The sequence below is a fragment of the Aulonocara stuartgranti genome (genome assembly GCF_965226115.1).
Source record: "Aulonocara stuartgranti genome assembly, chromosome: 3".
NCBI lineage: Eukaryota > Metazoa > Chordata > Actinopteri > Cichliformes > Cichlidae > Aulonocara > Aulonocara stuartgranti.
Window position 1 is genome coordinate 38087862 of NC_138941.1, and position 16671 is coordinate 38104532.

General features: G+C 40.3%; 1 protein-coding gene across 7 annotated transcripts in view; it reads left to right on the plus strand.

Annotated features, from left to right (window-relative positions):
* arap2 (ArfGAP with RhoGAP domain, ankyrin repeat and PH domain 2) overlaps positions 1-16671 on the plus strand; it is a 176490-nt gene that overhangs the window by 70819 nt on the left and 89000 nt on the right. For all 7 annotated transcript variants that reach the window (XM_082526030.1, XM_082526031.1, XM_082526028.1 and 4 more), the window contains exons 11-13: positions 5495-5694; positions 15202-15287; positions 15492-15674. In XM_082526030.1, the coding sequence (XP_082382156.1) occupies positions 5495-5694; positions 15202-15287; positions 15492-15674 (469 nt within the window). The remainder of the gene's footprint in view (positions 1-5494; positions 5695-15201; positions 15288-15491; positions 15675-16671) is intronic.

Sequence of the window (16671 nt, forward strand, 5' to 3'; positions counted from 1 at the left end):
AATTACGGAGGCTATTACTTATCACCTGACCAAAGATATGGCTCCCATCAACACTGTGCAAAACGAGGGATTTAGGAAAATGATCAACACCCTAGACAAACGCTACACAGTGCCGTCCCGCAACTATTTTTCTATTGTTGCACTACCTGCTCTATACACGCAGTGTCCAGCAACGGTGGAGACGGAATTTCAAGCAGTACAACATTTTGCGGCAACAACAAAACGTGAGACATTTGTTGTTTTTATGTTTATTTATTGTTTTTATGTTCAATCTCAACTGTTACGAAGTTGATGTGCAGTTAACCCTTTAAAGCCGGTCGGAGCGGACACGCTCCATTTTGCGTAACTATTTTTAAATCCCGGTAGCTCTGCAATCACGTAAGCTAGCGCAATAATTTTTTTTGCATATGAAACCGGAGGAGTTGTACTTACATCTTATGCCATCAGCTTGTCCTAAGTCAGGGTTTCCTTCCACATATAGCTTTGCAAAAATTGCATAAAAAGCACTTGCAGCAACAAAAACATAATATTCCAGAAGCACGCTTTGCCGATCCGATCAGCTGTTCATAACACTTCCTACGTCCATCAACGCGAACTATCGCATGTCCCCCTTGACCTGCCAGGAACCGGAAGTGACGTCATTTTGTGGAAATGTAGTTTTTTACCATCTGGCCTTATGAGCCCATACTTGTGTTTTTAAAAGTTATGTTTGACTTTGTCTTTCTGTGTCGTTTCTGGGATGCTTAGGACTCATATTGCACTGCTGGAAATAGTTTATTTTTATGCATATGCTGTTTTTTTTTGCAAATTTGCATTATAATATTTATTTTCGTTTTTCCTGCAGTATGTGAAAATTGGTGTATTTCAAAAATAAAACTATGAAGACACTTAAAATAAATTTCCTGTGGTAGGAAACTAGTTTGTGCAACTTTTTTGTATTTACAGTTTTGAGGGATAAGCCTCTTAAATTTCTCTAACTAGAAATATATCTTAAAAAAACAAAAACGATTTTCAATTTATTTGTAGTTTATTGCACTTTTTTGCAATTTATGTAATTACTATGCACTTAATACATACATATTATTAAAATCTGGGCTATAATGGTTGTATTGATGTATATCAACTTAAAATGCTCCCAAAAATGGCTCCACAGCATGTAAAAATATAATATAAGCTCTGGCGGACTTGGTTCTATGGTAGGTCTTAAAGGGTCAATAAGCGCAATAAATATTTATACTGGAAAAGAAAGTCGTGAGAGAATCGTGATCTTAATTCTAAGCCAAAAAATCGTGATTCTCATTTTATGCAAAATCGTGCAGCCCTAGATGAAACACATCAAAGCCAAAAAATACAGATGAGCTGAAGCTACTATCAAAGCATTCTGGGCTGGACTTCAGCAGAGCTACAGGCCTTGATGCACCGATGCAGTCGATTATGGTACACAAGGCCCAATAAGGTCTTCGGGGTACAAATGAAAAGACTTTTAAGGAGTTGGACATTTCTCTATTGTAGATCATTTTACACAGATGGGTGATTTTAAATTTTTTTTATTATTATCTCTTAGTGATTTTGTTCATTAATAACATTGCAGATGGACATAATGATAGATGCCACTCATGTAGAATAACACGGTCAATTTAGTGGTGTCAGTGACGCGTGGTTAAATAAATTTTTAGACTGCAGGATATGAGCTCTGTGGGATTCTCTCTGTAAAGGAGGGCAACTCTAAGAAGTGATGTTTGTTGGTTTCTTGTCAAGGTCATAGGGGCTGTATTGATTATCCACAGTTAAAAGTGCGTCACTCTCTCCGTAATAAACACCTCTGGGAGTGACTAGTTGTCATGGCCAGATGAATTTTTCAAGAAATATTGAGGTTCTCCATCTTAAACTGGCTGTTACTCAATATATAAGTGCTATGTTTAACAAAAACTATTTCTCATATAACAAGCCAGAGAAACTGAGAATGTCAAGCCACTAGACTTCAAAATTGGATTACCAAATTTGATAGTCATAGGGCTTTTTGTGTAAAATACATTTTCATGAGTGGGGAGTTAAATTAAATCCTTGGGTGAATGAGGAATCTTGAAGCTGACTTCAGAGAGCGGACCATGAAGGCCATGTAGGGCATTTGAAACTTACTGTTAGAGGGTCTTATTTAATGGAATTGCTTGACTTTTCTTCTTGTTCACTCTGTATTTCAGATGAAATATGGAGCTAGATGAGCTGCTTAACTTACTATAAAGACTACAAACCCAATTATAAAAATATCACATTGTGCTCAGAGTAACATGAAGACTCTAGGATGTCATTGTACCTGACAAAGAAATCGTTTGCTATCTATATCTCAAAGAAATTGTTTTCCTCATTTCCTAGTTAAATGTCTCTTAGCTTAGATTTAATCGACGGACGTGAGCGGCATTAAGCTTTATTGGAAAAGAAGATGGCACACGAGTAATGTATTTACACCAATTTTATTAACCATTCTTCCCAACATTCAGTAAATTTCTATAAAAACATTTATATATTTCCATGGACTCGACCATCTTCAGGATTCACTTCCATGGGTGGAAATAATGTCAACCTTGAAGTGACTAAAAATGTAGAACCTATAGCTGTTTGAGCCTGGCTCCAAAAGCAAGTTAATCCTATGATTAACTACAGTACACAACTTTGCATTTTTAAAAAGAACGTTTGTAACCTTGAAGCCTGGAGTTCCCCCACCCCTGGTCTACAACTTTAATGAGTGGCGATATCGTATTGTAGCCTGAATTACCCCCCCCCCCCCCCCCCCCCCCCATGTTTTCTAGAATAGAATCAACATGCCGATTGCTTTGAAGCCTTTTTGAGCTGGTTTTCAGCTTTGCATTGTGTTGTTGGCTTTGTGTTTATATGTAAATACTAAAAGATTGTGTGTATGGCCTCTTTTAAAGTAACAACCCCAAAACTTTCATGACAATTGGATGGAAAGCACTAGAATGGAAAGATTAGGATTTTAGATTTATGGCGCAGTGCTATTTTCCATATAGTTGAGCATCCCATCCTTACAGTGTATGGATTCAGCTTGCTGACTGACTTTAGTAGGCTTAGCTGATAAGTTAGAAATCCAATTTCTTGTCCGAATATGGTAACTCATAGCTCCAAATAACCAACATTGCTACAGTCAAAATGCTAGGCTTTAAAATATGAATTGAGTCCAGAAACTGGTGGACAACATTGCAAGGACTATATCTGTCTTTTATACGGCTGAACAGCCACCTGTGCAGAATTTTCAGGACTTGCCAGCACGCTACACTATTTATTCCCAAAGGGGTTGCCATGACATCAAAAAGAGATAGAACATTGCTAACTGGCTAGCTAGCTAGCATTAGCGTTACTAAGAAAGTTTGGTTTTACTGGTATTGTGTCTTCATGTTTCTCAGGAATGTAGTTTTTATTTATTTTAAGGTTTAGGTTTTGCGCACCTAGTTTTCTTCTTTAGGTTAGTTTCAGCTAACTATGATAGCCTTTGTTTCACACTCAACTTTTTAACCTTATTTGAGTAAAGCACTGAATGTAGCCACACTTGACTGTGTGAAAAGCACTTCTGCAATAATAATAGCAAGTATTTAGTAGCTACTTGCTATTATTACTGCCTAAGGGTGTGATTTAAGGCCCTCGATTAAATGACTTTCAGCTTTTCTAAATGGCCAGATAATTACATGGAAGCAGCATGAAATAGCACCAGAGGATATAAGGTTGTAGCTGTTGCTGGTAAGGGTAATTGACAGATTTCATCAGAATACAAGACTGCTTGTAAAATGTCCAACTTACAGTGCAGATGCAAGAAATTATTTACCATTAGCTTGTAAAGCAGTATAACCTCTCAATCTCATCCATTTTTGGAGGTCTTCATTAACAGAAAACTAGGTGTATGATTCAAATTTCCATTCAAAATTATTTTATTTTCCTTCCGTTTAACGTCTGTTGTCCTTAAAGCTGCAGTCTGTTTTATGGCCTTACTTTTGACCCAGCCTTCACTTCATATCTGAAAAAACTCTGACACCTTCACATACTCCTGTGCCGCCTCCCATCGGTCCCTTTGTGGTTTTTCCGGGGCCGTGTTGCAGTTGAGCAGACGGTGTGAGCAGTCATCTCTTTTGATGGGCCCCGGGCAGAGACCAGTGGGCACAGAACAGCTGAACCCAATCAACCTATCGATCTCGCCTGGGTTACTTGGGCGAGGCTGGCCTGGTGCACATCCTCTGCTCTAGGCTACCCTCACCTCGACACTCACCCACCCACCCTCACCCACACCCCTCTGACTCAACATCTTGAGTCTTACTTTACACTGGTTGCCAGGTTACCATGGAGACCGCTGGTCCCATTTCTCTTGTCTAAGTGCTTCTTTCAGTCAAGCTAGGGTGCTCTCCGTCTCTTTCCCCTCAGTTTTATATCTCTGTCTATCTGTCATTCCCCCTGCCTGTCTCTTTGTCTCTTGCTTGCTCCTGCTTCAGCTTATACGTGCACACAGGCTGCTTGTTACGCACATTTGGAATACATTTAGATAATACTGAGATAGTCATTACTTTCAGCAGCTTCTTCTTCAAAATGCACACAAAATGAAACACTGTCTTCCTCATTGGAAACCTCTGCTTTCTGTCCCTGCAAGATGTCTGCATGAGGGCTTGTTAGGTAGTAACAGACTTATACTGTGTGTGTGTGTGTGTGTGTGTGTGTGTGTGTGTGTGTGTGTGTGTGTGTGTGTGCGCACCAAAAAAAAAATCTATTTACTTTGGAAAATTAATGAGAGCAACATGAGTAGATTGAAATATTTGCTCTCATCATTGTAGCTGGGTTATTATAGTGCATGTAAACCTAAGTGACTGTTAATGATGTATTCTCCCAAATATTCTTAATGCGCTTGGCTACAACTAACAAATTGCCATCATGTGGCAGTAATTTCACTTACTGCACCCATGTCAACAGAAGGAGCACCATCTGTATTGCCAAGCTCATCTCACTCCTTTGCCTAGCCTTTTTCAGATTTACAGAGCTCTTGCTCCAACTCGTGCTGGAGCAACAGTGTAAATCTGATTTAAAAATATATACATATATATTGAAGCTATAAATGGGTTATGTTTATCCTTTTTTTTTTTCCATCAGCACTTTTTAACTTTTCTGGGTCTAATGTAGAAATAATATCCTGAAAGAAAGGGGGAAAAAAACACTCCCGCATTAGAACTTTATAGATTTTAGAGGTGCATGGTGAGACATATTGATTTACCTGCCCCCTTCCCTCCCCCCTATCAATTTCACCAAAGCTATTGCAATCACACGTAGGCATACACACTTAGCACCCCCGTTCCCCTCCAAAACTACTCCAAATACTGCACACCCCCGTAACCCCTGCCAAGCGATACTGTGCTGTTTAATTGCTCTCTCAAATCAAATTAATAACAGTGAGGTATGTGTTGGGTGGGGGCAAAAAATAAAATAAAAAAATCAATTGTTGCAGCTTCACGGCCGAGTCAGAACGCGAGAAGCAGGAGTGGATTGAAGCAGTGAAAGAATCGATTGCCGAGACACTCTACGACTATGAAGTGGCAGAGAAGATCTGGTTTAAAGAGGCCAATAGAAGCTGCGCCGACTGCCGCGCGCCGCAGCCGGAGTGGGCGTCGGTCAATCTGGGTGTGGTCATCTGTAAGAAATGCGCAGGTAAGGAACACAGGTATGCTTCTCTGCTTCTTGTGCAGACACACACATGCTGGATGGAGGTGGGCATGCTGCTGATAATAAACATAATGTACATGAATGTTTTTCAGAGTCACATTTTTGTGCCAATGAAAGCCGCCCGTCAACAGGGTTAATTTAAAAGCTGCGATTCCTCATCTATGAGGATGGATCCTTGGATTATTATATTTAAGCAGCTGAATGATGAAAACACATAAAAATGTTTTCTATGGCTGTGAATCAAATAATCTTTAAATTTTTTCTGGGAAATATGATGGAAACAAGCCCTGGGCCTTGTAATATTTGTCAGCTAATGCAACAACTACTGCAGATTAATGGCAACACCCTATGTTAGGTATGTTTGCCAATAACTAATTGTTTAATTGCAGACATATCAGTAGCACGGTGGTTTTAACCCCTATTGGTTATTGTAGAGTAATAATTTAAATACTGCGTATCAGTAGCAGATGTGGAAGTTGTTATAAATTAATTATGATTAAAAGTCTTTCTAAGGCCTTAGTGAGGCCCCTTAAATGCTCACTGGTTTGTTAGGCCTACAAACCAGTGAGAAACCTTCACTCACTTGGGAAACAACTATATTCCTTGACCAGTTGGCGAGTGGTCGTTGGAGGTTGCTGGCAATCTGTAGGTGAAACTGCTAAACGAAAACCTCATTGAAATTGCTTAAATGAAAAAAAAATCAAATTAAAAATGATTTATCTAAATACTTCTTATAAATAAAGTTAAATGAGCTTGTTGAATTGAACTCTTATAATGTAGAGTTCTGCAATAAAGTAATGACGACTTTAATAGATGCTTTAAAATGGTTAATAAGCAGCCGGTGTGCTTTTTACTATCCTTAAAGTTGACTGTTTATCTGGACGTAGCATTTTCAGTGGGAGAAAACATACACATGTGCAACCATTCATGTGTGTTTGGGGGGAATCACAAGTTTGCACTATGTGGCTATAAAAGCTCACAAGCAAGGCACAAAGCAAACCAGCTGGAAATGCCAGCAGAATATTATTTCCTCTTGTCTCTCTGGAGTCATAACTTATGGAAAGAAAAAAAATAAACACCACACCGCGTGTAAAAAGTTATGACTGATGCTCAGAGACGTGCCAAATTAAAAAGGGATGCATGTTAGTGCTCGGCTCCTCTCTGTGCATGTGTGGTCTGATGTGTGTGCCTGTCTGAGCGTGTGCTCTGACCAGGAGGCTCTTTTGGAATAAGATCTCAGGTGATAAGCCACATATGGGAGTTGGCGTCTGGCCTCTGGCCTCTCTAATCTGTTTGGCTATACTGGATGGCTCAGATGAAATGACAACAAAGATTAAGCCACAGGCGAGAACTTGGGGGATCCCGAACTCCTTCTTGACCCGCTAAACATGATTAGAGAGACGTGGCAGCCATGCTTGATGTGCAGGGATATCTTGTTGGTGTGTAGGTGTTTTTCTTTATTTTTTTTATTTGTGTGTGCATGCCTATACACCCCATCTTCCCGCTCCAGATTTCTCCCAGAGTCATGCAATTTAATGCAATTCTTCACCTCACCTGTGCAAAGCCTGTGTAATTGGTACACATCAGATATCCAACATCTCCTTTCAAACAGCCTTAAATGATTTCATTTGCTGAGGTGTTTAATATTACATTTTGTCGGCACGCCGGGAGCAGGAGGGGTGGATATTTGCTACGAGGGAAGCTGTCCTCACACTGTGCTCTATTTTAAATTGGGCTGTGGTCCATTTGGAATACCAGTGACTGCTCATGCTTTTAATTAGCGATCTGCTTTATTGTCATGCACAATAAAGAGAAATGCTGAACAAGAGGAAGAGGAAAGAAGTAATGAGGAGGCTAATGGTAAAAATGATCCCAGATTGGCTTTTCATCTTTTCATGCTAAGACTGAATGGATTTTAATATTCTTCAGCTTCAGTCTTTGATATGAACAGCTTAAAACTGCAGTATTTTCTCTGTGTTTACATACACTTTAAGAATTGATAGGGTCTGTTATATTCAGAGAGTATTAAATTAATAATAGTGATTTTTTTCTCTGTTCATTAATATTTACAGTGTTATCTAATCACAAATGCAGTAATACATGCATTTGTTCAAAGATGTTTTTGGATACTGGCCGCGTCTACCTTGAACACTTTGTAAGATAACCTTGCCCGGTCTTCTAATTATCTTTGAATTTTTTTATTTAAAAAAAAAAACAACAAAAACTTTTATTTCTAAAGTAATCTAAGGAGCTTGGATAGAAGATGCCTGGACTACTTTAAGTTTCTTGAAGGCGTTTCATCTGAGAAGCTTCTTTGGTTCTAAGAGTTCTCCAGCTCTAGTTGGAGTTGTATCTTTAGAGGGCCGTTGACTCACATGTGCTGTATCTAATGAGCCATGGTGAGAAAAAGGGTGCGGGTCATTATCAGCAGAGGTTTGGGGTAAAACCTTTCCTCCCCACTGCTGTCAGACTCCATAATAAAGACTTTAACTGATCAAGCACACACATCCATACATATGCAATAATACTAAGTGCAATAATCCTTTCTGTCATCGTTGTATTTTTACTCAGTTGTATATAGTATTTGAATCAGAATCAGAATACTTTATTGATCCCTGGGGGAAATTATTTTTTGTTACAGTGCTCCATTTTAAACCAACATTAAGACAAGACAGACAATACGCTAACTAAGAATAGTACAATATATACATATATATACATACATACATACATAAGTCACTTATAAATAAATAGTTGGAAAAGAAACATGTGTAGCTGTAGCAGCAAACAGTGTGTTAAGTGGATGCGTTGTACAGGGAGATGGCCACAGGCAGGAATGATTTCCTGTGTCGTTCAGTGGTGCTTTTCGGTAATCTCAGTCTCTCACTGAACGTGCTCCTGTGACTGACCAACATGTCATGGAGTGGGTGGGAGGTGTTATCCAACATTGTCTTTATCTTGGACAGCATCCGCCTCTCCGACACCACCTTGAGGGAGTCCAGCTCCATCCCCACAACATTGCTGGCCTTACGGATCAGTTTATTAAGTCTGTTGGCATCTGCGACCCTCAGCCTGCTCCCCCAGCATGCAACAGCATAGAGGATCGCACTGGCCACAACAGACTCATAGAAAATCCTCAGCATTTTCTGGCAGATGTTGAAGGACCTCAGTCGCCTCAAAAAATAGAGACGACTCTGGCCCTTCCTGTAAAGTGCTGTGGTGTTTTTAGCCCAGTCCAGTTTATTGTCAATGTGTACTCCAAGGTATTTATAGTCCTCCACAATGTCAACACTGACCCCCTGGGTTGAAACAGGGGTCAAGTGTTTCCTGGTCTTCCTGAAGTCCACGATCAGTTCCTTGGTCTTTGCCACGTTGAGCTGCAGATGATTCTGCTCACACCACGTGACAAAGGAGTCGACCACAGCCCGGTACTCTGTCTCATCATCCCTGCTGATGCATCCAACCACCGCAGAGTCATCAGAAAACTTCTGAAGATGGCAGGTCTCTGTGCAGTGGCTGAAGTCTGTGGTGTAGAGGGTGAAGAGGAAGGGGGAGAGGACAGTCCCCTGTGGTGCCCCTGTGTTGCTAATCACCTTGTCAGACACACACTGTGGGAGACGTACATATTGTGGTCTTCCTGTCAGGTAATCAACAATCCAGGACACCAGAGAAGCATCCACCTGCATCGCTGCTAACTTATCACCCAGGAGGGTCGGCCTGATGGTGTTGAAAGCACTGGAAAAGTCAAAAAACATGACCCTCACAGTGCTCGCCGGCTGGTCCAGATGGGTGTAGACACGATTGAGCAGGTAGATGATGGCGTCCTCTGTTCCGAGACGAGGCTGATAAGCGAACTGAAGGGGATCCAGATGTGGTCTTACTATGGGTCGCAGCTGGTCCAGGATGAGCCTTTCCAGGGTCTTCATGATGTGGGAGGTCAGTGCCACGGGCCTGTAATCCTGGGGGCCACTGGGACGAGGCGTCTTTGGTACAGGGACGAGGCATGATGTCTTCCACATCACCGGGACCCTCTGCAGACTCAGACTCAGCATAAACAGTTTATGAAAGACTCCACACAGCTGGGGGGCACAGGTCTTGAGGACAAGGGGACTCACTCCGTCTGGTATTTGTATTTGTATTCTATTTTTATCTTATTGTATATTTATTTTATTTTATTCTACTGTATATAGTATTTTATTTTATTCTATTCTGTACAGTTGTGTACTGTATTTATTCTTATTGTATTCTAATTTTTGCCTCATAACTTTTGCACTGTCCACTTCCTGCTGTGACAAAACAAATTTCCCACGTGTGGGACTAATAAAGGTTATCTTATCTTATCTTATCTTATCTTAAACCATTGCGGGACCTTACCTCGCCCTATCATGTGACTTATTGAGATGAACTGACACATGATGTGAGTGGTTGTAGAGGCGTCTTGGAAGGGATCTCAAAACTGGATTGTAGGTGGCAGACAGTTGGTGTCGTAAGCCACCCCCTCTGTTCAAGGATGACCGTTCACTGTGCACATGGATGGCTTCTTTCACTCCTCTTTCAAACCATCTGTCTTCGATGTCCTAAATGGGAACATTGACATCCTTGAAAGAGTGACCTTTATCCTTTAGATGTAGACGTACAGCTGAGTCTTGTCCTGTGGAGGTGGCTCTTCTATGTTGTGCCATGCCTTTATGAAGTGGCTGTTTGGTCTCTCCAATCTTGAGTTCTGAGCTCTCCTCGCTGCACTGCACACACTACGTTGTTTAGTTTGTGTTTGGGAGTTTTGTCCTTGGGATGACCCATTTTTTGTCTGAGTCTATGGCTGTGTCTGATATACACTGGGGATGTCGTGCTTGGAGAAAATTCTCCTGAGTTTCTCTGATAAACCTGCTACATAAGGAATGACAGTATTCTGTTTGTCCTTCTGATTCGCCCTAGTTGGTGTCTGACCTTGTTTACTGGGCATCTTTTCTGATTTGATGAAAGCCCAATCAACATAACCACATATTTTAAGAGTTTTCTCTACGTGTATGTTCCTTTTCTTTCCCTTCAAGCTTAGAGGGAACGTTTTATGCCCTGTGTTGCGGGGTCTTGATTACTCCAAGTTTAAGAGTAGGTACTGGTCTTCTGGTAAACTTCAATGTTGAGGTTTCCATTCTCCTCAGTGAGCGCAGCACAGTCCAGAAATGAGAAACTGTTATCCTTTGTATCTTCCCTGGTGAACTTTGTTTCTGTCCACTGAGTTGATGTGAGAAGTGAAGGTTATTACTTCTTGGGTAGTTTGGTCATTTGGTTTTAGAACTAAAGAAGGTTCTCAGATGAGAGGTGAAACTTAAAATCCAGTCACTTTTCTTTCCAGGCTCCTTAGATCACCATGACCTGACGACTGAGAAGCTACACAGACCTATTTCTCAAGTATATTTTAGCTGTTGTTTTCTCAACAGGATCTGACTGATCTTACTAAAATATTTTTATTTGTTTGTTAAAAAGTTGGTAAAAACTATTAGTAACTGTCTGGGGTTTCCTTTCTTTTTTAAATAACGTCTTAATATTACTAACCCATTTAAATCTTGATAACACTTACCTGATGCGTTATTTATGCTGTGTAACTATAGCAGCTAGCTGTCTGGTAATTCAAGTTACTGAACTAAACCTTATCCGTGTTTTGAGCATTGGTGCAGTTGTCTGATAAACAGCATGGCTTACTGTCTGATTAAATGAGCTAACACCCTTCCAAGATGTCAGGCCACATCTTGAGTGTATTTCATGTAATTTGTCTGTATTTTTGTATGTGCAATGCACCCATACACTACAGATGTAATAACTTAGCAATACACTTTTTCCTCTACCTCCAAAAGCTCAAGGTAATATTATGCAAAATGCTAAGATCAAGGCTTCTTGATGGTTGTGTATGACTCACTTTGCTGATGTCACGGTGACCATGCCCCGATTTTACAGGCTTCAGGTCAATCCCACATTTCTCTCTTATTTTATTTCCTCATTAAATTAACTCACCTCTCCATCTATGCACTCATTTCTTTGTGTCCTTATGCTTACTACTCAAGACGGCTGCCATAGGAAATGACAGTGCTTCAAAGACCTTATGCTGTGCTTCACACATATAATGCAATAAACTTCTTTAACCCAAGATGCAACTTGTAGGCATGTCCACTGGCAACAGTTGCCATGGCAATGTGAAATTACAGGGTTCATTGTCTTGCTCTGCTTCCTCATGAGTTGTCACTGAGTGAAGGGGTCGAGAGGGGAAGGAGGGGGAATCCACACAAGCACACAAGGTTGAAAAAGTACTCCGTGTGATGTGGATGGAGTCACCGGGAAAGTTTTTAATTGGGGGTGAAGTCCTTGGTGGGTTGAGCATTAATTTTTTTATTTATTTAATTTTTTTGTGTGAAAGCTGCAGTGATGGGAATGCCTTTTTGTGTGTTGTTTTTTTTCCACCGGAAATATGAAGACATTTACAGCAGCCTATTTATATGAGACGATCTCACTGTATACCTGGCGGCACATGCACATGCACGATTCTTTCAGCTTCATTACCCTTACACAAGTGAAAATGGTCCTGTGGTGTTGCAAAGGCTCTGTGGATGTAGCATGGCAATACTCTGCTGCAAGCACCCCGAATAAAATAGTTTCACTCCTTCACAGGGACAGACTCTTACTCTTTGGCCTTCATTTGTCAAGTTGGACTTCTGATCTCCAAGACTGTTATTATCCCTGACATTTCAGTGTATTTTTCGAGATTGGGAAGAAAACAGATTTAAATGTAACCCTAGACCCCACTGCTGTATCCACCCTCAATATGTGTAGAGAATAAAAAAATAAATTGTCTTAATGGCAGGGAAGAAGGTTATCTTTTCTTTTCTTTTTTGTCTTTTGGGTCTAATGCTACAGTCACACTAAGGAAAAGAGTGGTTGGAGTCTGCGGCATGACCAGAATTAGTGCATTTGTGTAAAATGAACTTCCAATCTCACTTCCTTTGAAATGATTGTAACCACTCGTAGTCAGATATAATTTTCGAAGACACTTTGGTGCACAATGGAGATGATGATAAAGCAGCAATAAGGTGGACTCAGCTTGGTGTCAGGATGTGGTTGAATAGGGCTAAGTTGGCAATTAGAAGAAATCTGTTTGCATTAACAAATTGATTCACTGTTATAAATCAGTGAAAATTGCAAATCTGTTTTGCATTTCCAAAAGGATGAACTCTGAATGAACAAAGTTCAGTTCAGTTCAGTGAATCTCTGCAACCTGTCCAAGGGTATACCTTGGACAGGTTGCAGAGATTCACATCAACTTTGTTCATTCAGAGTTCAGCCAGAACTTCGTAGACCTGAAACAGAAGTTCTGACATTCCTTTAAAAACAGTGACGTAGTTGCTGAAGGCTGCTGATTTAATTGCATAGTTACTAGGAATATAACCAGAGTACAACCAGCTAAGTCACAAGTTGAACTTATTTTTAGATTGAGTGTATTGTGTTGGAAATCTATCAGTCAGTCCAAGCTGCACTGCAATCGTTTGGAGACAAGTTGCCTTCCGTCACTCGACCCATGCAACCGACCTTTTAATCTAAAGTGATCGCCCAGAGGTCAACCACTGAGTGACCAGTTGGTTGCCACAACTACTTGTAGTTAGTCGCCAAATGCTAAAACATTCCAAGCAATTACCAGGAAAAAGCAGATTGTTCTTAATGGCAAAGAGGTTACCAGTCAATTTTAAGTCTATTGTGACTGAGCTACAACTTAAGAAACATTTCATCTGCTATAAAGAGGAATCATCTTATTAGGATAAAGGTCACTCTTTCAAGGATGTCAATGTTCCCATAGGTATTGTTATTGCACTAATTTGATTGAATCAATCTAAGCGGCAAACTAAGGCCCTGATTTGATCAGATTTATTGATTTGCCAAGTAAAACAAGAACAGAGGTGTGTGATATCTCCTAGAAAGATATTTGAAGTTTGACATGTTTATAGATCTGAGTTTGTTGAACTAATAATATTGTTTAAATAATACATTGGATCATCTTTACGCAGGCTTTCTTAATAGGGTAAGACATTTATGTTCAACTCCTAACCTTAATTATAACTTCAGATAGAGTGTGGATTTTAAATTAACATCACATTTAATTTTGATATACTTGATATTGATGAAGTCCCTGATCTGACTTCACCAAATTAACTAAAAGGGAAACATTTAGTTACCCGCTTTTTCATGCCAGAAGACGCTTCCAATAGTGAGATACCGAATGAGGTTTGAAAGTGAACATGGCGTTCCACAGGATTTAACACTGGGTCCACTAATGTTTGGATGACGTAGCATACGTCGCGTTTGTGACCACTTTAAAACTCCCCTATGAAACTGCATGTGAAGTGACATTTAAAATGAAATGACTTCAGAGTTCATAGTTATTGGTGCTGATGAGGAAAGATGTCTATAAATCTTAGAGGTAGTATAAATGTGGTTCTGTCTAGATGCCCATGAAAGAAAGCGTATAGACTCAAAACTGCTGTGACAGGAAGGGTGGCACCGTCCTTTTGTCTCTAATGAATGCACCAACTGATCACATCAAGCCTGACCAAAATGAGACGTGTCTTGGCATATCAGATTCAAAATCCAGTCTGGGAGCAATTAGACCTGTCAGTTATGTGTCCTGGTGAGTGATAATTTTTTTTATGAATGGCACACGGCTTAATAATAAAAATACATGCAGGGTAGTGCTACTATGCCTATGTAAGTAATGCAAATATTGACTAGTTATAAAAAATGACTTCCTAGTTAGCTTTTGTAAAAAGAAATCTCTTAAGTGGCTTATAACTCAGACTTCTCCCACTTGTGTTCTCTTGAACTGTGTCAATATAGCTTTTCACAGCTCATAGCCCCTCATTTTCATTTACAGCTGCTCTACTAGCGAATAGAAGACGGTAATGAGATCATGCCAAATCTAAATATAAAATTATCCGCCATTACACACAGGACAATAATTCACATTCACACATACAGCATGTTTCTGTCTAATGTATTATGCATGTGTGCTCTGTCTTTGGCCATAAGCAACCCCAGAAGCCTCTCGTTCACCCAAATAAACAGGCCGACCAACAAACACAATGAATTACTCATGATTCATTAGCAATTAATGGCCCTCGTTCTCTGCTTTCATTTCCAATTAGGAGAGCTGAGGGGACTAAATATGTCTGTTGTGAGTGAGCGAACGAGCTCGCAGTCATGCTCTGTTTCTCCATCTTGTAACTGCCTGTTTATTGTTTATTCCATCACCAGCATTTGGTGTGTGTTTCAGCACGCCGAGGAGAACACTGTGCATATATGTAAATCGTTATTTTTGCTATTTAATGTGACGTTTTCAGGAACAAAAATGTAGCCTGAGAGAGCCTTGTGAACCCAATGGGGAAATGAATGTGTGAGTCTGTTTGTGTGGCTGTGCGCTAATATTGATGACCGTGTCTTCATGTGTGCCAGGACAGCACCGCTCTCTCGGGCCAAGTATTTCTAAAGTGCGGAGCCTGAAGTTGGACAGCAGTGTCTGGAGCAATGAACTAGTCGAGGTAAATGACATGTGTGTTACTCCTGTCTTTACCTAATCCCATTATATGAAAGTGTATCCATTGTACTAGAACTAATCTAAAAGACTGGGAAGATGCTTGACAGTTCCGCAATGATGATCAATGGTCATTTCAAATCACAGTAATACCTCTGCAAATAATTCTCATCCAAACGTGTCACTTTGTACATGTTTTGCAACCCCTTAGCTCTTTCTGGAAGTGGGGAACAAGAATGCTAACAGTTTCTGGGCTGCTAATCTCCCCCTGGAGGAGGATCTCTACAGAGAGGCTTCTGCAGAGCAGCGGGCCACATTTATCCGCAGGAAATACAGGGAAAGGAAGTACACGAGTGTCCTGGAGGGCTTTAATGACCTGGAGCATCTAAACAAGGTACAGAAATGATGGATTTCATTTATTTCATTTATTTATTCATAAAGCACGTTTAATAACAACAGGGAGCTGACCAAAGTGCTGTACAGCGTAACAGTTAAACAATGACAGAAAATTAAAAGAAAATTAGGATAGAAGAATAAGAATAAGAACTCTCATACAGTTTCGAAAGCCAGAGTAAAAAAATATGTTTTAAGATGCGATTTAAAAAGAGTAACAGTTGGGGCCTTTCTAATGTGGAGAGGTAGATCATTCCACATTTTCGGTGCCACAACCGCAAATGCCCGATCTCCTCTATGAACCATCCTAGACTTATGTAAGGTAAGTAGCAGGTGATCGCTTGATCGAAGGGCTCTAGAGCAGCGGTCCTCAACCCCCGGGCCACGGACCGGAGTCATTTGGTACCGGGCTGCGAGAGTGAGACTCGGGTGTGAAATGTATGGTTTTCAGGGTTTTTATTGGTTTTAGCGTTATTTTGTTATCGTTTTTTTCATTAACTCTGTTTTCCTGGGTCTTTTCACGTGTGTTATGAATAAATCTTATTTTTTTCGGTACCGGTACTAGTTTTATTTTGTTGTATTTATCCGCGACACATTAAAGGCCGGTCCGTGAAAATATTGTCGGGCACAAACCGGTCCGTGGCGCAAAAAAGGTTGGGGACCGCTGTACTAGAGGGCGTATAAAGCTGCAATAGGTCAGACAAATAGTCCGGTGCCTGGCCAATTAGCACTTTATAAGTCAAAAGTAAGCTTTTGAATTTAATTCTAAAACGCACTGGAAGCCAATGAAGGGAAGCAAGCACCGGAGTAATATGTTGGTGTTTCTTCACACAAGTCAAAAGGCGAGCTGCAGCATTCTGTACAAGTTGGAGCCGGGCCACCCATATGGAAAAGAAATAGTAAAAACATATATGATTTACTCATGAAAGTGGCCACTTTCTCATTACTTTCATATATTTTTTTAGTAAGTATGCAAAACATACAAGTTTCATTATATA